Below are 26,022 nucleotides of genomic sequence, written 5' to 3'. Positions count from 1 at the left end.
TTTAACTGCAAATCTCACCCCAGTCCCCGAGGGCCCCAGGCTACGGACCCACCCAGTCCCAAGAAAACGTGGGGGAAAAAAATCCCACCCAAACAAGCATCGCCTCCTCTCCCTCGCCAATATCCCACATAACATACTGCAAGCCATTAATCCAAGTACAGCTTCTCGTTTTTGATGAAAGTCCATGCCTCATCCGGCGTATCAAAATGGTGGCGTCGGTCCTGGTATGTGACCCACAGTCTCGCCGGCTGCAACAGCCCGAACTTCACCCCCTTCCCGTGGAGGACCGCCTTAGCCTGGTTGAATCCTGCCCGCTTCTTGAGAGCTCTGCACTCCAGTCCTGATAAATACGGATCTCGGCATTCTCCCACCTGCTGCTCTGCTCCTTCATCACCCATCGCAGGACACACTCCCTGTCGGTGAAGCGGTGAAACTTCACCATCGCCCTCGGCGGCTTGTTCTCCCTTGGCCTCCTGGCCAGGACTCTGTGCGCTCCATCCAGCTCCAGGGGCCTTGGGATGGCCCCCGCACCTATCAGCGTGCTCAGCATCGTGGTCACATACCCCCCAGTATCCGACCCCTCCACGCCTTCAGGGAGACCCAGAATCCGCAGGTTCTGCCTCCTCGACCTATTCTCCAGGAGCTCCAGCTTCTCTTGCCATTTTTTGTGAAGCGTCTCGTGTGCTTCCACTTTAACCGCCAGGCCCAGAATCTCATCCTCATCAGAGGCCTTCTTTTGCACCTCCTTGATCGCCGTCCCCTGCATCTTCTGGGTCTCCACCAACCTTTCAATCGACGCCTTCATAGGGGCCAACATCTCCGCCTTCAAGTCAGCAAAGCAGCTTTTTAAAAACTCCTGCTGCTCCTGAGAGCACTGGGCCCACGCTGCCTGATCCCTGCCCGCCGCCATCTTGTTTTTTCACGCCCGTTCTCCTCTCTACTCTAAAGCCACTTTTGTGACCGCTCCGCTCCTGGTCCACTCCATACAGTGCTGGGGGACCCTCACTGCTACCTTCCCACACCGGGAATCGTCGAACAAATGCCGCTGAGGCTCCTTAAAAGGTCCTTGAAAGTCCGTTATCGGCGGGAGCTGCCGACTGTGCGACCTACCCAGGCATAGCCGCAACCGGAAGACCTCAGCATTGTTTCTGCTACCATCTGGTTGTCCATTGACATTGGATCAAGTTCACCTTTGAATATTTTCAGTCATATGTGATTTCCTGTTTCTTGTTGCATCACCTGCCTTTGACTTTTCTTTGGTCTTTACCTACTTTCACACAAATGCATGGCTGCTCCATGGCCTTGTTAGATTAAGGAAGGAGCATATTTATTTCAACGTTTAAGAAGCACATTTTTTAAAAAAGTACAGAATTGTTTCGTAGTTTCACCCAGGATTGACCTTCTCAAACTTCTCTTAACCTTCTCTTGGCAAAGTTTAGCCTGTAACATGTGATGATAAATAAATGGAGCGTTAATGCCCAGAAATTTATCAACAGCATTTTTATGTTTGTTCCTCTTCTGTGCTGTTCATCGCTATATTTTGTGTACATTTTCTTAGTTTTAGTTAGTTTTGGTTTTGTTCTTGCTATGTCTGCCTCGTGTTTTTTTTTAAACATAAGAAGTTGGTTACTTGGCCAATCATGCTTGTGTTGGTACTTTGAAAAAGCTATCCAATTAATTCTACTCCTCCCCCACCCCCTACCTTTCCCCTTATCCTCTTTAATTCCCTTTTGACATTGTTCGTTAAAAAGGTAACCAAAGGAGAAGGTATTCATACAAGAGGATGAAGTCCGTTGTACTTATGATCCTAATTGCATTGTCTGTTTTACTTTGCCTATTGTCCCCATTTAGAGTTGGTTTCATTTTGACCGTGTCAGAAATCCAGTTACATTCCTTATTGTTGGAGCTAATTCATATTTTACTTCATTTAAAATCCCAAGATTTGTTTGGTCCTCTGTAAACTCTGTGCAACTATGTTGTGTGGTTTTGCTAACCAGTAATGTAGAGAAGTAGTTTTGTTAATCGATCACATGTCTTTATTTTCCCTGTTACCCTAGAGTGAGTTAGGGAATCGTCTAATGCCAGCTTTCAACACTCCGTCCAAAATTCCATATTCCGATGTAAATATTGGTCGTGGAACTGCCCACCCTCCACGCTGGACATCTGACAGCACCGTTGCAGAAGTGACCAGCATTCAGCTGGAGTTTCGAGAGCTCAGCCGCCTGACTAAAGAAGAGAAGTACCAGGTATGGTAGTTTGTGAATCTCTGCTGGTTGATCATGGCCTAAATTTAATCTTTATAAGTTTAAGCATTATTTGTGATTGATCAACTGAGAAGATCTACAATTTAGCGTAAGGCTGATCTACGTCATAATTTTTAATGTCTAATTCTCTGTCAGTGCTGAGACTTGTAGTGGGGTTTATGATTTGAACGGTGTTCCGTAGATCTTAATAGCAGCCTTGTTACGATTAGCTAATAGAATAAAAAGAGTAGAAAAGCTATCATGTACCTACCTGCAGGTTTTTAAAATTTTCCTGTACCTATGTTACCTATGTTTTTACTTCTGAGCTACATTTATTTTTTTTAAAATTCGAATTGCTTATATCAATGTCAAGAAAGTTTAACCCTCTCTATACTAGACAGCTCGAACGCATGTCACTGTAACTTCCACATAACACCGAGGGAGGAGTACGGTTAGGCAATCTTGATTTTCTTTCTAATGAAAGTTTAAATTAGACTCTAGCTCTGGTTCATTGATCTATAGGAGTTAAAGAACCTACTGAGCAGCTAATGTCTCAGCTGTAGCAGTCCATTATTTAGTTATTTAATGTGTGCTTAGTTACAGAGTTATCAGTGGGATGTGTTTTCCCGCTATCTATTCAGTTTGTATGATAAAAATGTGCTTTGATTAAAATACCTTCTGGGATTATTAGTTGAAGGTCGCCGATTCTAAAGAGAAACTGCACAAAATTTTAGGTAGAGCAGTGAGTGAAAGTGAAGTGAAAGCTGAAAATTGTAAGAAAACAAAATAGTGTAGTGTAGTAGCTAGTAGTGTCCAAAAAGAAAATCGTACCAGAGTGTAAGAGGTGCTGCGGAGGGTGAATGCCTCAACCTCGTACGCGAGGCTGGGATTGATGCAGCTAAAGGTCGTACATAAAGCAAACCTGACAAAGTTGAGGATGAGCCGGTTGTTTGAAGGCGTGGAGAATACTTGTGAGCGGTGTGGGAGGGGCCCGGCCAATCACCGCATATATTCTGGTCCTGCGCCAAGTTGGAAAAATTTTGGAGGTTGTTCTTCAGCACCATGTCAGTGGTCTTGCATATGGATTTGGAGCCCAGTCCTCTGGGGGCCATGTTTGGGGTGTCGGACTTGCTGGAGCTGCAGATGGGAGTGGGGCAGATATTTTAGCCTTCGGCTCGCTGATCACTCGCAGATGGGTCCTGTTGGGGTGAAGGTCAGTGCCTCGGTGTGGCTGGGGGATTTAATGGAGTTTTTATATCTGGAAACGGTGAAATTTGCTTTTTGGGGAGAGTGGGGGGAGCGAGGCGAGTGAGTGGTTCCACAAAAGATTAGGTTTATTTGCACTACATTTCAATGAGCTAATTACTGTCACCTGTTAAGGGTGAGATATTTGGTTGAGATTACTGGGAGGGAGGTGGGGGTTGGTGTATTTTCTTTATTATGTTGTATGTTTTAAAATATTAAAATATCAAAAACTTGAATAAAGATATTTAAAGATATACCAGTGTAAAATCATAGTAAAAAAAAATCAAACACGTAGACAAATTTTGACATAGGATCATAGAATCCCTACAGTGCAGAAGGAGGCCATTCAGCCCATCGAGTCTGCACTGACCCTTCTAAAGACACCCTACCCAGGCCCAAACTTCTGCTCTATCCCTCTAACCCTACCTAACCTTTGGACACAAAGGGGTAATTTAGAATGACCAATTCACCTAAGCTTCACATCGTTGGACTGTGGGAGGAAACCGGAGCACCCGGAGGTAACCCACACAGATAGGGGGCGAACGTGCACACTCCACACATAGTTACCCGAGGTTGGAATTGAACCCAGGTCCCTGGCACTGATAGGCAGCAGTGCTAACCAGTGTGCTGCATGACATCTGGGAAGTATGTTAACATTGGATGGAAAGTGCGACCAAGAAATAAGACAAAGGATTAGAATGGCATGATACCTGAAGAGAAATGGAGTGAGGAGAAAACTGCAGTCAACCAGGATTAAATGCATAAAAGCAATATGGTAGAGTTTCCAGTTACACACCTACATTCACATTTTAAACTGTTGTAATGATTTGCAATGCAGTCACATGGTTCAATATAATCTATCATTAGATAGATTGGACCATTTTCCTTGGAGAAAAGCAGATGAGCGGAGACTTGTTGGAGGTATTCAAAGCTCCTGAGGGGCATGGACAGGACAAATGGTGAAAACCTGTTCTCAACCGAGAGCATCAAGCACTAGAGGGCACTGTTTCAAAATAATTGGCAAAAGGGGTAGAAGTGATGCGATGAAAAATTATTTCACCCAGGGGGAGGGTGGAATATGGAATGAACTTCCTGAGAGGGTGGTGGAGGAGGCAGGTACGATCAAGGTATTCAAAGGAGAGTTGGATTGCTATCTGAAAAGAGAGAATGTGTAGGGTTACAGGGATTTGGCAGGAGATGGGACTAGGTAGAATGCTCTTTCAGAGAGCCAGAGCAGACTCGATGGACCGAATGGCCCTCTTCTGCCCTGTAAAGATTGAGATTTTCTTTTGCCCTGAACATTTGTTATTTTGATTTGATGTGATAACTATTAGTCCAGCCAGGCCTCAATCCTGTCCCCAGCTGACCATAGTCTTAGGCCATGTTTCTCTTTACATCTCACGAGGCAGTACAGTTTACCAGTCCCACATTAACTCTCGCTATGCCATTTACCCTTGTTCCAATTCTATTCCTCTTTCCTGGCCATTGTCTTAAGATAGAACCTGACTGTTCTCAACCATTTGTCAATATTTGATCCAAAGGTGAGCTTCTGACTGTCTCCTGTTTCCAGCTCATTAGCATTCCCTGCCTTTTCCTTTGTCTCAGGTTATCTACTGCACCCTCTGGACCCGACTATTCCAATGCATTCCTCGTTGGCCTCCTGGATTCGCCATCAGTATGCCTGAGATCATGCAAAAATCTATGGCGTCTGTTTTAACTCTTACCAAATCCTACGAACCTATCACCTCTATGCACGGTAGCAAGGTGGATAGCACTGGTGCTTCACAGCTCCAGGGTAGCAAGTTCGATTCCCGGCATGGATCACTATCTGTGTAGAGTCTACGTGGAGTCTGCATGTTCTCCCCGTGTCTGCGTGAGTTTCCTCCGGGTGCTCGGGTTTCCTCCCACAAGTCCCGAAAGCCGTTGGGTAATTGAATTCTCCATCTCTGTACCCGAACAGACGCCGGAATGTACCGACTAGGAGGTTTTCACAGTAACTTCATTGCAGTGTAAATGTAAGCCTACTTGTGACAGTAAAGATTATTATTATTATGCTCACTAACTTACATTGGCTCCCAGTCAAGCAATGCCTTGATTTTAAAATTCTTCTCCTTGTTTTCAAATCCCTCCATAGCCTTTCCTCTCCTTGTCCCGATAATTTACTCCAATGCCACAATCCTCCTGGATATCTGCACTCTAATTCAGGTTTCTTGAGCAACCCCAATATTAATTACACCACCGTTGATGCACCTTCAGGTGCTCGGCCCTAAGCTCCTGGCTTCCTTCCAGTATAGACCTCTCTGCACTCCTTAAATCCTGCATGTTTGACCAAGCTACATACCCTAATTATATGGCAAGTGATGCCATATTTTGCTCCTATGAAACACACTTGGACCCTTTTATTAGATTAAAAATGCTGTTTGAAATGTAAATGGTTGGTGTGTTGTCGAGCGAGTGCCAAATTACTTCCTTGCACTTGTTGGTGGATGAGGAAAGTTGGTATTTGAAACAAAAGGCGTGATTGAAATTTTCAAGTCACTAGTCTAGTTCGAAGCACAGACCCTGGGGTGGGATTCTCCGACCCCCCATGCCGGGTCGGAGAATCGCTGGGGGCTGGCGTCAATCCCGCCCCCGCTGTGTCCCGAATTCTCCGCCACCAGAGATTCGGTGGGGGCGGAAATCGCGCCGTGCCGTTCGGCGCCCCCCCCCCCCCCCTCAGCAATTCTCCGGCCCGCGATGGGCCGAAGAATTCTCCGGCCCACGATGGGCCGAAGTTAAAACACCTACCTGACTGGCGGTGCGGGCAGGGTCGGGGGGGGGTGTGTGTCGCGGGGCGATCGCTGGGCGATCTGGCCCGGGGGGTGCCCCCACGGTGGCCTGGCCCGCGATCGGGGCTGTGCTGTGGTTGAACTCTTTTCCCTCCGCCTTCGCCATGGTCTTCACCTTGGCAGAGGCGGAAGTGACCCCCTCCCCTGCGCATGCGCGCGGGGATGACGTCAGCAGCTGCTGACGCTCCGGCGCATGCGCGGACTTACACCGGCCAGCAAAGTCCTTTCAGCCCCGGCTGGCGTGGCGCCAAAAGCCATCCACGCCAGCCGGCGGAGCGCCAACCATTCCGGCGCAGGCCTAGCCCCTCAATGCGAGGGCTTGGCCCCTAAAGGTGTGGAGACTTCCGCACCTTTGGGGCGGCCCAACGCCGGAGTGGTTCACGCTACTCCGTCACGCTGGGACCCCCCGCCCCGTCGGGTAGGGGAGAATCTTGGCCCCTGAATCAACAACTAGTCATTTTTTTTCAACCTCTGTCATTTTTTGCTTTATTTCAAGTTCTGGTGTTCCACTTTTCACCGGTTTTATTTTGTTCAAGCCATCAGCTGCACTTTTGCACAGCACCATATTGTGGCTCCAAGTGGTATCGTGGGAATGAATGTGCTTTGCCCCCTCGTGGCAGGGGGGACTGGCTCTGTGATTAGACCATGTGTATCTCTCGCTTTTCTGATTCTTCTTGGTCTGAACTTGTATGGAGAAAGTGAGTTCCAATCAAGTGGGATTTTCAGGGTTTCCGCCTTTCGAATGATGCACTAAACCAATGTCACCTCTCAGGTCGTTGCAAATGATCCCACAGCATTATTTTAAAAACAAGGCAGGAGAATTATCCCCTGTGTTCTGGAGGCCAATATTTATTTCTCAATCAAAATCGCAAAACAGATTTTTAAAAATTATTTCATGGCATGTGGACGTCACTGGCTAGACCAGCATTTATTGCCCATCCATAGTTGCCTTTGAGAGGAGGTGGTGAGCTGCCACCTTACTGCTGCAGTCCATGTGGTGGTACATGTCGACCCACAGTGCTGTTGGGGAGGGAGTTACAGGATTTTGACTCAGAAACAGTGGTATATTTCCAAATCCCGATGATGTGTGGCTTGAAGGAGAATTTGCAGGTGGTGGTATTTCCATGCATTTGCTGCTCTTTCTAGACAGTAGAGATCACAGGTTTAGAAGGTACTGTCTAAGGAACCTTGGTGAGTTGCTGCAGTGCATCTTATCAGGCAAGAAGCCAAATGTGAACACAAGCAATAAGACGAGGAAGTACAGCATGAAGTGGATGAACAGGAAAAAGGGTGTTACAACATATACAGCCCATTTCTGTCTGGGCCATATGGGATGAATTTATTCATGAACGATACCAGTAGCCGCAGCCATACCTCCCATTCACCATCTGTCCCATACTCCCTACCTTTCCTCTGTCACTGGCCATCACATCATCCTCTTCTTTACATCACATAAATGAAAAATTCCAGAAAATTTGCGATCCAAATTTGGGTTTGGAAGATGCTGCCTAAGGAGCCTTGGTGAGTTCCTGCAGTACATATTATCGATGGTATAGACTGCTGCCATTGAGCATTGGTGATGGAGTGAATCAGGAGGTGAGTTACCCACCTCAGGATACCTAGCATCTGACCTGCTCTTGTAGCCACAGTATTCAGTGGTTCAGTTCAGTTTCTGGTCAATCATGTAACCCTCAGGATATTGATAAGTGGGGGGTGCTGGGTTTCAGTGATGGGAATGCCATTGAATGATATGAGATGGTTGGATTCTCATTTGTTGGAGAATTATCTGGTCCTGATCACATTTCTGTTTGTGGGGGTTCATTGACTGTCGCGTGTCCTACATTGTATTAGTGACTTCTCTTCAAGTGTATTGCACTGGAATTTTAGGATGTTCTCTGGCTCAGAAAGAAACTATATAAAGGCAAGTCTGTTTTAATTCTCAAATGAATAATCTGATTGTTCCCCCCCCCCCCCCTTCAAAACAGGCAGCAGTAAATGAAGTGATGAAACGTATTCACAAACTTGGAGGGAAAAAGGATGGATTAGTTCCAATGTTCATAAACACCAACTCTGGACAGTTCAGTCACCTTGGTGTCTATACACTTGGTGCCAGGGCTGACAGCTACTATGAGTATCTGCTTAAACAGTGGATCCAGGGAGGAAGGCGAGAAACAGAGTAAGTGGTACATAATTCAAATTAATCCAACCAGAGTGGCTTTTGTCAGTCCAATGTCTTTATTTTCTTGCATTTATCTATTGAAATCCCAGCAATAAATGAATTTTTAAAAAAAAATTTGTAAAATATGGCAACTTAATTTTTTTGTTGCAGTTGGGCTTGTAGCTGGTACTAAGCAGAAGCAGTGCAACGTCACACTCTAACATCTGTCCTGCAAGAATTTGGGCAGGCTAACTTCACTTGTGTTGTTTTCCTGGATAGAAAGCTGAAATGACTTCACAAATAGCGCAGTGTAACTGGCCTATTACAGAGTTTCAATGATTCCCTTGTTAATTTTGTGTAATTTTAGAAACTCGACAAAAGTGGCTAATTGACATTCGGTGATTACTATGTATGAAATTATACAATTTATTTTGTGGCAATTTCTCAATGCGTTCCTAGTGTCATCCCAGATGCTCTGATCATTTTAAAGTATGACCATGCTGGGAAGACACTGAATGTCTTGGTCAGCAGCTCCATCTGAACAGCGGCTGACCTAGGACGATTTATGGCGAGCACCTTATCGTTCTAGTGCCAAATGTTATGCCAATATCTGTCGCTGCCAGGGCGCCATTTAACCCATTTTCCTATCACTAATTAGGATGAAAAATGTTGAAGGCTTATGCTGATTTGCATTATTGTGCTTAATTGTCAGTTTATTAGATGATTATCTGGCTGCCATAGAAGGGGTCAAGAAGAACTTGATTCGAAAGTCGGAACCAAAGAAACTGACCTTTGTAGGTGAATTGTCTCACAATCAGTTCAGTCCAAAGATGGTAAGTCGCTTTGATCAAATCAGTGTGTGATGTCCATTATTAGATGGAACAATGAATATATAGTTAATGAAACTGACTAGTTCTTTGCCATTTACTTTGTTGTAGAGCTGTTTGCACTAGACTTCACCGTAGGACTGAATTAACAATTGCATCCAGATCAGCATGTACCACTTTTAGATTATTTTTCCTGGGATTTTTCACCATATAAATAAACATTCCAGTGCTGAGGAAGAATATCAACAACCGTTTACTCCAAGATTAGGTAGCTGCAGTTATATTGTCTTGAGTGGGTCCACAAAACACACGAGCCAGGATAACCACTTATTTTATGGTGCTCCGTGCTGCCATTTGTTTTGAAATACAGTATTACCGTACTTTCCGGACTATAAAGCGCACCTGACTATAAGCCGCACCCACTGATTTTGAAATTTTTTTTTATTTTGAACATAAATAAGCCGCACACGTATATAAGCCGCAGGTGCTTACCGGTACATTGAAACAAATGAGCTTTACACAGGCTTTAACGAAATACGGCTTGTAACAAAAATAAAAAATTAGCGGTAAAGAATAGCCTACCAAGAAAGTCATTGGTCACTGTGGAGCGAAATCAATCCGATTAAGCTCTTAAGATTAACATAGAATCATCAGTTTGAAACATTAAAAATAAATAAATCATGTGTAAAAAGAAGTATTTTATTACTGATCGTAATCAAGATATCACCAACCCAGGTGATCAGAGTCACTATCCTCCTCTTGTGCACTGAAACCACTGAAGTCATCTCCTTCAGTGTCAGAGTTGAATAGCCTCAGAATTGCTTCATCCGATGTTGGATTGTTTTCATTGTCGCTCTCATCACTTTCATCCGGAGGCAAATTTCCCGCTGAGCTCATGCTGCCCTCTTCAACACGCAGCAATCCAGCTTTTCGAAACCCGTTGATGATAGTGGATTTTTTAACAATGCTCCACGCTGTCAGGACCCACTGGCAGACTTGACCATAAGTTGCTCTTCGCATGCGGCCCGTTTTAGTGAAGGATTTCTCCCCACTTGTCATCCAAGCCTCCCACTGAACACGAAGCGCCACCTTAAATGCACGATTTAAACTGATGTCGAGTGGCTGTAAATACTTTGTTGTGCCCCCAGGAATCACAGCTGGAATTGAGTTTGTCCTCTTGATGGCTTCTTTCACAGAATCTGTTATGTGGGCCCTCATGCTGTCCAAAACGAGCAATGCCTTGTTCCTGTGAAAGAATCCTCCCGGTCGCTTGCCGTAGCACTCCGTATGCCATTCATGCATTAGGCTTTCCGTCATCCATCCTTTCTTGTTGACTTTCACAACAATTCCTGTAGGGAATTTTTCTTTTGGTATCGTCGTGCGTTTAAAAATCACCATCGGTGGAAGCTTTTCTCCCGATGCCGTGCAACTCAGAACACAGGTGAAGTGCGTTTTTTCATGCCCAGTTGTTTTCAGCATGACGGATGATTCACCTTTCCTGTTGACAGTCCGAGTGAGAGGCAGGTCAAATGTCAGAGGAACCTCATCCATATTTATGATATTGTGTGGGCCAATGGAATGCTCTGCTATCATTGCATCAGTGAATTTGCGGAAGTTTGAAATTTTTTCCTCGTAGTCGGGAGGGAGCTGCTGACACAAACTCGTCCGTACCCTGATGGACAGGCCTTTACGTCTCATAAATCTGAGACACCACGATGGTCCACCTCTAAAATTCTCAAACTTCATTGCGGTGGCCCTCATGCTGTCCAAAACGAGCAATGCCTTGTTCCTGTGAAAGAATCCTCCCGGTCGCTTGCCGTAGCACTCCGTATGCCATTCATGCATTAGGCTTTCCGTCATCCATCCTTTCTTGTTGACTTTCACAACAATTCCTGTAGGGAATTTTTCTTTGGTATCGTCGTGCGTTTAAAAATCACCATCGGTGGAAGCTTTTCTCCCGATGCCGTGCAACTCAGAACACAGGTGAAGTGCGTTTTTTCATGCCCAGTTGTTTTCAGCATGACGGATGATTCACCTTTCCTGTTGACAGTCCGAGTGAGAGGCAGGTCAAATGTCAGAGGAACCTCATCCATATTTATGATATTGTGTGGGCCAATGGAATGCTCTGCTATCATTGCATCAGTGAATTTGCGGAAGTTTGAAATTTTTTCCTCGTAGTCGGGAGGGAGCTGCTGACACAAACTCGTCCGTACCCTGATGGACAGGCCTTTACGTCTCATAAATCTGAGACACCACGATGGTCCACCTCTAAAATTCTCAAACTTCATTGCGGTGGCGATTGTTTTGGCTTTCAGTCGGATCTGTACAGTTGAAACACCTCGGCCGTCTGCTCTCTGCATGTTGACCCAGTCTTCGAGCTCATTTTCTAGTTCGGGCCATCTGCTTTTCTTCCCTCTGAAAGCTTTAGTTGTCTTTTTGCACTGAGTCAATTCCTCACGCTGCTGTTTCCAACGTCTTATCATCGACTCATTAAGACCAAGCTCTAGTGCAGCAGCTCTATTTCCTTTCCCAACAGCCAGATCGATCGCCCTCAACTTGAAAGCTGCATCATATGCATTTCTCCGTGTCTTTGCCATGATGAGGGTGACAAAATGACTACCGTAATCAGAATGATGGGATGTTTGAGCGCGCTCGATTTAATCTAAACAGTAAACTAAAAAGTTACATTGTTTTACCTTGACCCGTTACGCAATTTCATTGGTTTAGTGAAAAGAAAGCGGGAAAAATCCATAAATAAGCCGCGTCGTTGTATAAGCCGCGAGGTTCGAAACGTGTGAAATAAGTCGCGGCTTATAGTCCGGAAAGTACGGTATACTTTTCACATGGATTCTTGCATCTTGCTTGGCTCAATTTAATTTCCTGTCCACCAGTTAATTAATAAACACTGGACTGATTCTGACTCACCATTACCTTCTCAAGGGCAATTAGGATTGGGCAACAAAAACTGGCCTTGCCAGTGATGCCCTTATCCTATGAAAACATTTTAAGAACTGAATCCATTTGCCCTCAAATGTTGTGCTTGTCTTTGTTTTCAAGGAACCAGTACGTTAAAATCCTAGCTTTAAAAATAATCATGTGTGCTTTGGATTTGGGTCACCATGGTGACACAATAAAAGACTCTATGTCGTCTTTCTTATTCCTGCAAGCTATTTGTTCTTGACTTGAGTGAGTTGTTTTCTGCTAACAGTGTCCATTGCACTATTTGTTGAGCTGAGATGACCGAGCAAATATTGGTTAAGCTTACAAAGTTTGGAATACTACAATCAAACAGTATTTTCCTTTATTCAGTAAGGAAAGATGCTCTTGTGTGGCAGCAAACTCCGATTAAATGTTGTTTGTGGGCTTTTTCTGCGTATAGCTGCTATTTATTACTATGACAAATCTTGAGTTAAATAAATAGAAGTATTCCGAGTATAAAAGCAAAGAAGTTATGCTAAATCTTAATAAAATGTGAGGGCTTGAGAGGGTGCAAAGGAGATTTACTAAAATGGTTCGAAGAATGGGGTATTTTAGCTACAAGGCTAGGTTGGAGAAGTTAGGGTTGTTCCCCGTGTAACTAAGGAGACTGAGGGGAGATTTAATTGCAAAATAAAGGATTATGAAAGGTTTAGCTAAGGTAGCCAAAGAAAATTTGTTCCCTTTAGCCAATGGCAAAAGGATGAGGGTACATGGGTTTAAGGTTTTGGGCAAGAGATGCGGGGGGGGGGGGGGTGTTGTGAGGAAGAACATTTTTACAATAATGACCTAAGGCCTGCTGTCTACGAGGGCAGTGGTAGAGGAAATGAAGAATGATTTCAAAAGGAAATTGGATGGACATTGAAAGAGTAAATTTGTACGAATGCAGGGCTAGAGCAGGGACATGGGGCTGACTTGGTTGCTTTCCGTGAGCTGGCATTGAATTGATAGGCCAAATGGACTCCTCTGCCACAGTGACTCTGTGATTCTATTACAAATCTAAGCAGAACATGATAATATCCACAGGTTTCTGATGTTCACTACTTAGTTGATAAAACCAAATGTAATGACTGATTTGTAGCAATATTTGAATCTTCATTGAGCAGGTGTGGTTTTTATTGACGAATTATACATAGTGACAAATTTAAAAAAGAATTTATATATATTATGTGAAGATCACATGTCATGCTTTGCAAAGCTGTGATTGTTGGTGATTTAACAAATGACCAACAGTGTAATAACAGAATGTAACTACTTCAGATCGTTTGGTCATGAGCTATTTGCATAATTTGATGTGGACCATTTTTTGGACAGTTAGTTGTTTTGATGTTAACATTTTTCATTAGTAAGCTACAACTGCCACAACAATTACTGTTGTCAGTATTTTTTTTAAAAATCTGCTATAAATGGGTGTTACAACTGGGATGGAAGGAGTGTGCTGATTATCTATCCCCACTGTTATGCAGGTCGTACCAATAATCTAAAGGTTCAATTTGCTCACCAAAATGGCCAATTGTTTACCTTCACTTCTGGTATGACGAATAAGAAAGTCTTTAACCAGACTTTCAATAAATTCAGAATGATTGTTATCAAACAAAATTTTGTAACAAGTTGCAAGCACTGATTAACACGTTGGAAGTATAAATATCTATCTCTTAAAATTTCCCCAGCATCCATCCACCCACACAGACACATACAAACAAAGGTCACGTAGGGTCTCTCTGTAGAGATAAGCTTTAGAGGATGGGCATTATTTTTAAAAAGGATAAAGTTCAGACAGCGTCAATCTGGAGTTTTTACGAATGAGGTCTGGCCATTCGTTCCGGTGGATGTCCACAAGTTTTCAGCAATTGGACCTCAGCATAGGGAGCATAGGCCTGGATTAGTTCTTGTCTCTGCTTTTTAGGTCAAAGTGCAGTCAAGCTACACTCAGGTGAGGACTCTCTGGCAGCAGATTGAGAACCACACACGATATCAGACAAGGCAGAGTGAGGGAAAGTCCAGTTGGGTAGCATTCCTTACTCAAATTATTCCCCATCAAGACTGACTTCAAAACCAGCAGGTTCGATTCTACCATGGGATTTCCAGTAAGTCACTTTTATTTTTTTCCCCCATCAATTAAAGTGATTGAAGTTCAAAAAAGATCTTCCACAAGTACCATGGATTTTTGGATTTGTTTATTGTCACGTGTACAGTGAAAAGTATTTTTCTGCGAACAGCTCAACAGATCATTAAGTACATGAAATGAAAAGTCCATGCAGGTCAGGCGTGGGCGTAACGGTGATGCAGTGGTTAGCACTATTACTTCATGACGCTGAGGACCCGGGTTCAATCCCAGCCCTGGATCACCGTCCATGTGGAGTTTGCAAATTCTCCCTGTGTCTGTGTGGGCCTCACCCTTCCAACCCAAAAAGACGTGCAGGATAGGTGGATTGGCCATGCTAAATTGCCCCTAATTGGAAAAAAATTAAATGGGTTCTCTAAATATATTTAAGAAAAACATGCAGGTCGGTGATTTCTTGGAAGAAAACAAACTTGCACTCAGTCCAAGGTGAACGTATGACCTTTTTATTAAAAAAATCCCCTCCAGGTCAGCGTTCAAGGTCCAGATAATGCAAAGCATTTAAAATATATAGTTTGAAAGATATGATTTCCCATCAATGAGTTACACATTGTGTGACTTGGTTAGCATGTTTTTTACACTGCCATTAAGAACCACAAGCAGCTTCTGAAAATAAGATTTTTCTAATAGTTATTTTGGGGCAGCACGTCAACAAAATCCAAATGTAGCATTCGGGTCAAGCAGTGAAAGATAAAAATGGGGATAAGTTGGGAGAGGAGGATGTTGAGGCAGTTGAGGACCGAGAAGGAAAAGTAGCAGAGGGAGAGAGGGATTTAAGGATGATTATGAGGAGGCTAGCTCCAATCATGACTGATGTTCAACAGGGGAAGGGCGATCATAGAATGGTTACAAGCACAGAACGAGGCCAGTCGCACCATCATACTTATGCTAGCTCTCTGCAACGTTAACTCAGCCAGTGACATTCCACAGCTGGAAATATTTCCTTTTGGGTACTTATCCAACTCCCTTTTGAAAGAGTCGTTGAAACCACCTCCACATTCTCGGGCAGTGTATCCCAGATCCTATGCCATCCGCTGAGTAAAATATATTTTCCTCATGTCACCATCGGTTTATGATCATTGGAAAAAGAACTCTGGTCTACTGGCCCATAATCAGTTGTCTTATTGCCTATAACCACTTAACCAGCTGACCTCCAGTCTATAACCTTTCCACCAGTGTCTCCATATTTACTGCTTGTGATTTTGAACATTATAATCACATCTCTTGTCAACCTTCTCTGCTGTAGGGAACCCCAGCTTCACCAATCTATCCACTTAAGTCCCCCATCCCTGGACTAAGTATTTGTAAATAGTAGGAATAAGGATCATGTTGGAACTCTCACCAATGTCTTTATTATTTTTGGTCACCCCGCCTCTGCCTAGCTAGGACCATTAATTCTGGTGGACAATTGCTTTGTTTAAATGGCAAATGTGACCCTTTGGTCTTTTGTTTTTTACATTATAAGGAAATGGGCCTGCAAATGAGCTTATTGAATTTACAGCCCCTGCCATTATCCCGTTGATAAAATTTAAGACAAGTAATAATGGATAAGAGCCCAGTTTAATAACCATATATAGGAAACTTGATTTGTTAGAATACAAATTAAGCAGGCGCTGGTATAATAATTGCCCTTGTGCATTAGAAATCCATTTGTAGAGGAGAAATACAATTTAAATTATTTTAATTTAGGTGTGGTTACCTGCAGATGCGGCAAGAGCAAATTACATTTCCGAGCAGTTGTTGGGGAGAAAGCACAGTGATTCAATAGGACAGCTATCCCATCCTATCCCAACTGTGGTCCTGCAAATTATAACTATGCTTTTATGCTTATAAAGCCTCCACCCTAGAGAATTCTGTAGCAAGATAAATCCGGTCATTTTTGCCCCTCGTTCCAAACACTGTGCTCAGATTATTTATCTTTGGGGGTTTTAATGGAGCTAGTCTACGGATGTGCTAAATGCCACTTGATTACTATATCAAATAAAAATAAGCAGGCCTGATGAAGGTCATTTGTTCCTTGTCCTAACTGTAATAAAAAGTTGCATTTCATAACTTTCCAGAGATTGTCAACTTAGTGTTGATACATATTAAATAAAAATCTAAAAACAAATTATTCAATGAGATAGAAGCCACTGGGAGAAAGTGGTTTGTATGATCAGAGAACCAAGACAGTTCATGCTGCAAAATCATTTCCCTTGAGGTACACTTTAATCCTGCTACAGATTTGCATCTAAAATGTTTCTCTTATTGTATAGTGGGTTATTATTTGCCCTCTGTAATGTTCTGGTCACCTCATTTTAGGAAGGATGTGGAAGCTTTGGAAAAGGTGCAAAGGAGATTTACCAGGATGTTGCCTGGAATGGAGAGTAGGTCATACGAGGAAAGGTTGAGGGTGCTAGGCCTTTTCTCATTAGAACGGAGAAGGATGAGGGGCGACTTGATAGAGGTTTATAAGATGATCAGGGGAATAGATAGAGTAGACAGTCAGAGACTTTTTCCCCGGGTGGAACACACCATTACAAGGGGACATAAATTTAAGATAAATGGTGGAAGATATAGAGGGGATATCAGAGGTAGGTTCTTTACCCAGAGAGTGGTGGGGGCATGGAATGCACTGCCTGTGGTAGTAGTTGAGTCGGAAAAGTTAGGGACCTTCAAGCGGCTATTGGATAGGTACTTGGATTAGGGTAGAATAATGGAGTGTAGGTTAACTTCGTAAGGGCAGCACGGTAGCATTGTGGATAGCACAATTGCTTCACAGCTCCAGGGCCCCAAGTTCGATTTCGACTTGGGTCACTGTCTGTGTGGAGTCTGCACATCCTCCCCGTGACTGCGTGGGTTTCCTCCGGGTACTCCGGTTTCCTCCCACAGTCCAAAGATGTGCAGGTTGGGTGGATTGGCCATGAAAAATTGTCCAAAATTCTATGATTAACCTAGGACAAAAGTTCGGCGCAACATCGTGGGCCGAAGGGCCTGTTCTGTGCTGTATTTCTCTATCTATCTATCTCCCTCCCCTTCTCATTTTCCATCAAGAGCAAATCATTAGTTGTGGATGCACCCAGAAGAGCGTTATGCGTTGCCAGTATAGATTTTGTTGATCCAAGTTATTTCTTCCTTGTTTTTAAAGGATCATTTGGTGTGTTTCCTCCCTGGGACCCTAGCTTTAGGAGCTCACCATGGGCTTAATGCAGATCACATGGAACTAGCAAAGGAGCTGATGGAAACATGCTATCAAATGTACGCACAAATAGAAACTGGACTAAGCCCAGAGATTGTACACTTCAATCTGAGTCCACACAACAGCAAGGATGTAGAAGTTAAGGTAGGTGCAAATGGGAGTTGCATGTTAAAAATTTTGTTTGTAGTGCAAGGTACGTGATGGTACTTATTCCACCTCAGAAATGTATTTTCATAAAAGATATAGTAGCCACTTGGAGAAATTGCTGTGCTGTGGTTGTTAAACATTGTTTTGTTTTCTTAACTTGTGAATGTTCCCACTTGGGTTGATCAGTGGAATGAACATCAATACAGTTTTATTTAATGTTGAGACCATTAACAATTATAATTAGTTGGGCCCAATACAGGCTGCAGTTTTGGAATGCTGGTCCCATGTAATTACAGGCTCCCGTATGAGAGTGATGCACCAAGCTGAAAATGCAGCATATAATCTGATTAATATCAATGTTAGTTTATGGTGGAGGAATAATACAGCAGATTGCCTTTTACCTTCAGCAACTTTATTCTACATACAGCTCAGTAGAGATGTCAATTCCTTATGTTTCCCTCCTTATCGTTCCCTCATACTTGAACAGTAAAGGAATCAAAGGTTATGGTAAGTGGGCATGAAATGGAGCTGAGTCCACAAAATGAGCAGCCATGATATTCTTGAATGGTGGAGCAGGCTCGAGGAGCCAGATGATAATCTTTATTGTCACAAGTAGGCTTACATTAACACTGAAATGTTACTGTGAAAGTTACTATGAAAAGCCCCTAGCTGCCACATTCCGGCGCCTGTTTGGGTACACAGAGGGAGAATTCAGAATGGCCAAATTACCTAACAGCACGTCTTTCAGGACTTGTGGGAGGAAACGCATGCAGACGCAGGGAGAACTTTCAGACTCTGCACAGTCAGTGACTCAAGCCAGGAATCAAACCTGGGACCCTGGCCCTGTGAAGCCATCGTGCGAACAACGATGCTACGTTACTGCCCAAGTAGATGGCCTATTTCTGCTCCTAGTTCTTATGTTCACTAGCTGTTCAGTTGTGTGCATTTATGCTCTTCTGGAGGTTGAGCCGGTTAAGATCCTGGTTGAGAAACCCAACAATTTGCAATTTGTACAACTGTGCGGAAAGAATACTTCGCTATAGGAGTGATAATATTAAAGATACCTACTGATCAGTGTTAAAACAAGCTTTAATCAATCACTTTTGCAACTAAGTAACAGTTCAAACTGTTCTTAAAATAAAAGGGCAAAACTTTAACTCACTCCCTGCACCATAACTTATATTATATAATTCAAAGACCACTTATAAATAACGTTAACAATCCAGTTTGCTTGCTTTTCTCTGTGCAAAGACCTGGGAGAGAACTTTCCAGGAGCCAGCTGAAGCCATGACTTGACAGATAAAAATCCTATGGCAAACTGAAAAACTACAGACAGACCTGGCTCTACCCATTAATAACATCATCAGGCATTCTTCAGTCTCCTCCCATTGAGATGTTCCATGATCTGTTTATCCAGCACTAAGCACTATCTCTCAGAAATTACCTACACCCCAGGGATTTTGCAATCAAAATAATATTCCATTAACCATCTATCTGTAAACGAGCAAATGGTTAAAACCAATGATTGCCCTCACTTTTATGACTCCTTAATCATAGCTTTAGCAGACATACTGCATGTTTTTTAATAACACTGCAACATAAAATATAATATATAACTATTTCCTACATTCACCACAGAGCCAATGATCATCACCTGTCTCCATTATGGCAAATTGTTTAACGATGTAATTGCCAAAGTATGTACTTGCTGATACATTGACAATTTGTTTGGAATAAGTATGTCAGTGTAAACATTAAATTTTGTCGCTCGTTTAGTGAAAGCCCTTATTTTTCAGAGTAAAAATGTGTACCTAGATGTATATGTCATTTTAATAGCATTTTAAAGTATTGTTTCAGATAATTCTCAATCCTTTTGACAGCCTGCCGACAGACACAACCTTCTCAGGCCTGAGACAGTGGAAAGCCTTTTCTACATGTATAGATTGACACAGGATAAAAAATATCAGGATTGGGGCTGGCAAATTCTCCAAAACTTTAACAAGTACACCAGAGTGAGTTGTAATGTGATGACTTGGTTCTTCAGGTTTAAAATTGCTTTTCGGATTTCAAATATATTGGGGTAACATGCTGATCTGTCAGTCTTTTGTTTAGATCTAATAATGCACTTAACTTTGATGATTTTGTGCATTAAAGATCCGGAAAGCAATTTATTTTTGCAAAATGATTACAGCCATGATTTTGATTTCTGTTCTAGATCTGTTGTGTATGTTAAAATGATTAAACTTACCCCTAATTTAATGTCAAAAGTCACTAAGACATTTTCAAATACCCCTTACTTTTGGGAGTTCTCTTTTATTTTTGAGCTGGTTGCAGCTTCCACCAGAAGCTTCTATTCCAGAATTTCCCAACACCTTATGGATAGATAACTTGTACGTGAGTAAGATACTTTGGGAATTTGTACCTTATTCCTGTGGTACAGGAGTTCTACCAGACTGTCCGACAGTGCATCCTATTCGCTGTATAAAAAAGGTTTACCCTCCTATGACCTTTTGGTTATTTGGCCACAGCGTAAATTGGTGTCCTATCCATTGCCCCTCATACTGATCATTCCAATGCATGCTCCTTCCATGGCGACCGACCCAGGATGCACCACGGACATAACCCATATGGCACATTTAGAACATCTGAGAGAAAATAAAACATCCATTCACACATCTTTATAAAAATAACCTGCAGCCCTCTAAAGTGTCAGACCATTATGTATCAATAACAGAGGTTTCAAACACACACTTAATATTGTCCAAATAAGCATTGAGACATTGACAAAAGATCATAGAAAGAACAACTTATAACCACTTAAAAGTTATTAATCAAGCAATGAACAATTTGCTTCCACTGTGAAAACAGAACCCCAGCTGAGATAATGTTTTTATTGGTTTAGCTCACTCGATCAGAGCATTCTGTTGGATGGAGAATATATGGGGCCATTGGGTTGGTTGGGGGGGCACATGAGTTGACATGGAAGGTACATTGGTATGTGTGTAAGGAGTGAGGACTAGAAGTAGTTTCAGCACATCTTGGACGACTTCCCAGAGAACCAAGGCAGTCCTTCTAACCAGCCCACATTGGCACTTGCCTGTCTCTGTGGCTGCAGATGTTTAGTGGGCCTGACTCCATTTAGCATCTGCCTCTCCCGAAGCCAAATTTGTATATCTGAACACACCTTTTAACCAAGGCAGATCTAGCAAGTTGGTAAATTTCCTAATTTTAGCTATTTGCCTTAGTAGCCAATATCCAGCCCCATGCCTCTTGTATATAAAGCCTCGGATCCTGATTGCCAGTGTAACCATTTTTTTCAGCCTGCCCTGCCACCTCAACGATTTGTCCTGTTCTTGCACCTGCTTTTGAATTGTACCTTTTATTTTATATTGTCTCTCCTCGTTCTTTTTATCATTAATGTATCATCTAGACTTAAGAACAGCTTCTTCCCCACAGCTACTAGCCTCCTCAACAATTCTTCCTCGGACTGATCTGTTCCCTGTAAGACGCCCTATGCTGCTCTCACTCATGTCGTATTTGCTTTGTTTGGCCCTTGTTCCCGATAACTTCAGATTTCAATATGGCTTCATCCACTTTCCAAAAAAAGTACAATCGGCTGTTTCCTGTCACTCGGCCAATTCTGTATCCACGCTGTCACTGCCCCTTTATTTCATGAGCTTCAACTTTGCTGGTAAGCCAAATCACACTTTACCACCTTTTGGAAATCCATTTACACTGAATAACCCACATCTACTATGTTACCAGCTCAAAATCCATGCTGGTTTTCCTCCATTAATCCACATGTCCAATTGAATAATTTTTTCCTGGATTGTTTCTAAAAGCTTCCTATCGAGTTTAAGTTGACAGGCCTGTAGTTGATATTGGAGGATAAAGAAGTGGGAGGAAGAAAGGATACATTAATGAAATGAAAAAAGGGTTATATAGAGATAGGGTGAGAGAATTTAAGTAGCGAAAGAAAAAACTGAGGGAAAGGAGATAAGAAGGCAGAGAGAGAAGAAGTTCATGTGTGAAGATGTGACAGCTCTGAAACCTGGCAGAAGGCTGACTTAGTCTTATGGATTTCCAATGAGGCATTAAACCTACCTGCTATACATCCAGGTAGACATAAAAATCCCTAGCACTTTTTGAAGAACCGCAGGGGAGGTCAAGCCAATATTTATACCAAAGGTCACACTACTAAAATGGATTATCTGGTCATTATTTCATTACTATTACAGCAGTGGCATGTATTTTGGGATGTCTTGAAATCATAAAAGGTTTTATATACATGCAAGTGAAATTTGGTTGCTTCTGACTGTACACAGGTGGAGACTGGCGGATACACTTCCATTAATAATGTGAGGAGTTCTGAGAACCCTGAACCCAGGGATAAAATGGAGAGCTTCTTTCTTGGAGAGACATTGAAGTATTTATTTCTTCTATTTTCTGATGATTTCAACTTAATCAGCCTGGACAAATATATTTTTAATACCGAAGCACATATTCTTCCAATATGGACAACCTGATGATTGTTGGAATGATTTGAATGTCTTAAAATTCTTGGCACATCTTGGTTGTGGGATCTTAGATGTCAGCTGGAGATAACCACTATGTGGAGGTTTTGTTCTACTTTGTATCGATCACTGTGAAAGTCCGAACCTCCACAGATGTGTAAAAAAAAATGTGAACGTAACAAAAACCATAAACCAGGGAACAAATACTTAAGTGAACTGTTGCACTCAAAATGGCCTGTTTCTACACTATAAAATTTGCTTACCACACGTTGCCTCCTGTCCATTCATTTGATTCCTTCCTGCCTTTCCAATTCAGTCCGATAGATCAGCATGTGTGGGTTTACATACTGCACAAAGTATTTGTGAAGTTAATGCCTTCTACAAAATTAGTGGACAATAAGATTAGATGTCAATTCAGAGTTAACATCTTAACTCTTAGTTTACATAGAATTTACAGTGCAGGAGGCCATTCCGCTCATCGTGTCTTCACCGGCCCTTGGAAAGAGCACCCAACTTACCCACACCTCCAGCCTATCCCAGTAACTCAACCTAATTTTGGACATTTAAGGGCAATTTTGAATGGCCAAGCCACCTAACCTGCCCATCTTTGGACTGTGGCAGGAAACCCACACCGACAGTGACCTAAGCCGAGAATCGAATCTGGGACCTGTGGCTGAGAAGCAACAGTGCTAACCACTGTTATTAATGTTTTTAAAAAGTGGTCCAAATACAGCTTCGCACACTGGCTGGATTAACAAGGGTGAAATTCTTATAATTGCCATGGTCACATATGTTTAATAAACATTCTCCTTGGGACAAATATAAACCAATCAAAATTCACATGATCATTATAGTCCAAAATATTGGTAAGTTTTATGTAAGTATTGGTAGTAAATAAATATAGTAAGAATTTTAATTAACTATATTTGCAATGGATGCATGTGGAATATCTTATGAAAGGAAAAAATGCGGGTCCCAACTTTATTTATGACTTGTTTACTTATGAAGGGTAGTTAGCATAATCCATTAGACTAAATTTCTTGTTACCACCGCTGCTGTTTATCTAGATTCTTAAGTCTGATGCTAGTCTAACCCAACAACACTATTTCCAGGGTTGTTTTTCTGTAAATAAAATGCTTATTCTGCTTTTCTCTGCCATGTCTCAGGATGGAGCTAGAGCTGCATTTGAAATACATGAAATAATTTGGCAATACATTTCCAAAGTGCTTTTACAGAGGCACTGTTGCCTAAAAACATGTTTTAGCTGCATTTCAATTCAATGCAACTATTATTGATTTAACCGTGGAGGAAGAAGGAATATGAGAATATTTAAAATCTATTGTAAACGTATAATTTAGGAAACGAGCCATAATATTTCAGTTGCGCAATTTGTCTGAGGATCAGCAACCTAATTCAATCTTTGAGAACTAATTGTAAAACTTGATTTGATGGCCTTTAAGATCAGAGCATTTTGAGTGTACTAATGCCTGTTGTTTAGATCTTTAGATTTTATGCAACTAGTAACAAATGCTGATCTGATCTAGCTTGTTAATGCATGGATGAATTTGTGTACAGAAAACTTTACTTAATGATTCAATTTACATAATGTACTTGAAAAGATTACAGATTAGTTTAGAAGGTCACTGGTGGAGCTACTTTGGATTTATGTTATGTACACAACTTAAGACCCTCTTCCCAGTGAACCATTGAAATATTACTATGCTTAAAAGGGAAATGAAACTCAAGTGTACTTTTGGAATGTAGGAATTGAATTCTTCAATGAGCTTAAAAAGTCAATGAAAAAGTATAATGGGGCATAAATTTTCATAATGGTCAATTACTTCCTTTGAAATAAAGGATACATATCTGTTATGTATTCCATTCTTATGCTGAAATATTTATCTAGAAACTATTTAAAACATTGCCCCTTGGTAGAGCTATCCACTTAATGTCCATTTTCTTTTACTTGGTTTCTGAGTCATTAAATACTTCCAGAATGTTTAAAAAACATTATATATAGCTTTTTAATTTAGATCTATCTGTTATAAGATGTTGGACAGAGCTTTTAGAAGTATGTAATTTTGATGAGTTAGCTGACCTTTGCTTGTTTTTTCCCCCCTTATAGAAAACTTTGTAAATAAAGATGATTGTTCTGTAAATTGTTTATTTCAATTAAAACATGACAATTGTATAAAATTTTATTCAGTACCAGTGCAAATACAAAATTATTTTGTCTCTCCAACACTATTAGTTTGTTTCATACATTTCCTAGTCTCATAATTTTTTTTCAAACATTAACACAGCCAACAAAAACATCCTTTGCTTGTACACATTTTTGGTTCAACATTATCAGATGTTACATCTGACTGGTGTTAAACAAAACGAAGTTGATGATTTTTCACCCAGTCTCTAATGATGCTCAATTCCATTTTACGAATTACAGTAACAGATGGTGGATCAGCAGCATTAGTAGCTCTGAAAGAGGAAAATTAAAAATAGCTCAATGTGCCTATACAAGGCAGTTTAAAAAGTATTGATGGTAACTAATGCTTTAAATCTTACAACTCCCATCACATACCTCAGATCTAGATGATGTGCTGCTCCCTCTATAACTAAAGAAATAACTGAAGGATTGATGGTTTTGAGGATCTGTTTCACGAGAAAATATAATTACTAGTTTTGCATTATACTCATCTGCATTTCAATCATTAGTGCAGGAGATACTTACACCACCATTTGCCCAGGGGTCCAAGTCACCATTGGAAAATATTATATTGCTTGCTGCTTTGTAATCTACAATATCAACATACTTGTGGTTAGATTAAAACTCAATACAGCCAAAATCACGAAAAGAAAAATGAAATGTGTTATTACCATCTCCCCAGTATTGGATTTTTAGCCATTCCGGATTTGGGTATACACCCCATTTACTGTGACAATAATTCCTCCTCATTGCTTCAGTAAACGGAATTGCAGGGAACATATCTGTCTCATTGTTGCTTTCGTACAGCAGATTGATCTCTGTGCAAGCCTAGAAAAATGTCAGAAATAGGATAATGAAGAAAAAGCTACTGAATTTCAATAGTTTTAAACCTTTTTCTTCCTCCACACTTAAATGCAGGGATTATAGGCAGGATAAAATGAGTAGATTAAGCATGTTAATAGTACTGTAATGAGCTGAAAATTGTTCAATTCAGTATAAGAACAGAATATCAAAGGCTGTGTTTATTTGTATACAAGAGGGATAATTTTACTGCACATACACAAAGTGTCAGTTGCAATAAGTCAGTCTGTTACTTTATCATTTGCAATCAGACAGACGTCCTAAATTAAGTTGAATTACAAACTGGTATTTTAGGATTGTATGTGAGGATTGACTGCTCCCCAAACTGTTTTCTTCATTTATCAGTCATTATTGAAATTCCATCAAATATACATTAGTATTGCTTTTCTAACTGGGTATTTGCAGAACTCCCAAGAAGCAACAGGCATATTCCAACTTGCATTATTTATTAATTTTTACTATTTTCTGTAAATTAATGTAATCTTCACTATATAAATAAACATTAAATAAAACCACTGCCCAATCTGACTCTCGGGTTAAGAGTCCCATAAACTACCACCTGGGGAATTGCCTTCACAAAGCCTTCCAATTTGCTTCAGAAGGCTTGTACTTCAATCTACAATAACACATTTCATTTGTACACCTGAAATGCATTGCAAATTCAACAAGTTTATCCCCAATAATAAAGCAGAAATCTGAAGGGGGGATTTGATGCTCTGC

General features: G+C 41.6%; 1 protein-coding gene across 3 annotated transcripts in view; it reads left to right on the top strand.

The window, feature by feature from the left end:
- man1b1b (mannosidase, alpha, class 1B, member 1b) overlaps positions 1–24,429 on the top strand; it is a 74,185-nt gene extending 49,756 nt beyond the window's left edge. Inside the window, exons 9-14 of one of the 3 annotated variants that reach the window (XM_038782511.1) lie at positions 2,058–2,246; positions 8,302–8,492; positions 9,187–9,307; positions 17,527–17,721; positions 19,605–19,736; positions 22,050–24,429. In XM_038782511.1, the coding sequence (XP_038638439.1) occupies positions 2,058–2,246; positions 8,302–8,492; positions 9,187–9,307; positions 17,527–17,721; positions 19,605–19,736; positions 22,050–22,250 (1,029 nt within the window). In that variant the 3' untranslated portion in view covers positions 22,251–24,429. Of the gene's footprint in view, positions 1–2,057; positions 2,247–8,301; positions 8,493–9,186; positions 9,308–14,183; positions 14,365–17,526; positions 17,722–19,604; positions 19,737–22,049 lie in introns of those variants that run through there. The other 2 variants (XM_038782513.1, XM_038782512.1) reach the window with 2 other exon arrangements.
- The last annotated feature ends 1,593 nt before the right edge of the window (positions 24,430–26,022 follow it).

This window comes from Scyliorhinus canicula, chromosome 21 (genome assembly GCF_902713615.1).
Source record: "Scyliorhinus canicula chromosome 21, sScyCan1.1, whole genome shotgun sequence".
NCBI classification, from domain to species: Eukaryota; Metazoa; Chordata; class Chondrichthyes; order Carcharhiniformes; family Scyliorhinidae; genus Scyliorhinus; species Scyliorhinus canicula.
Note: the sequence above shows the minus strand (reverse complement) of the source record. Positions and strands in the feature narration are given on the sequence as shown.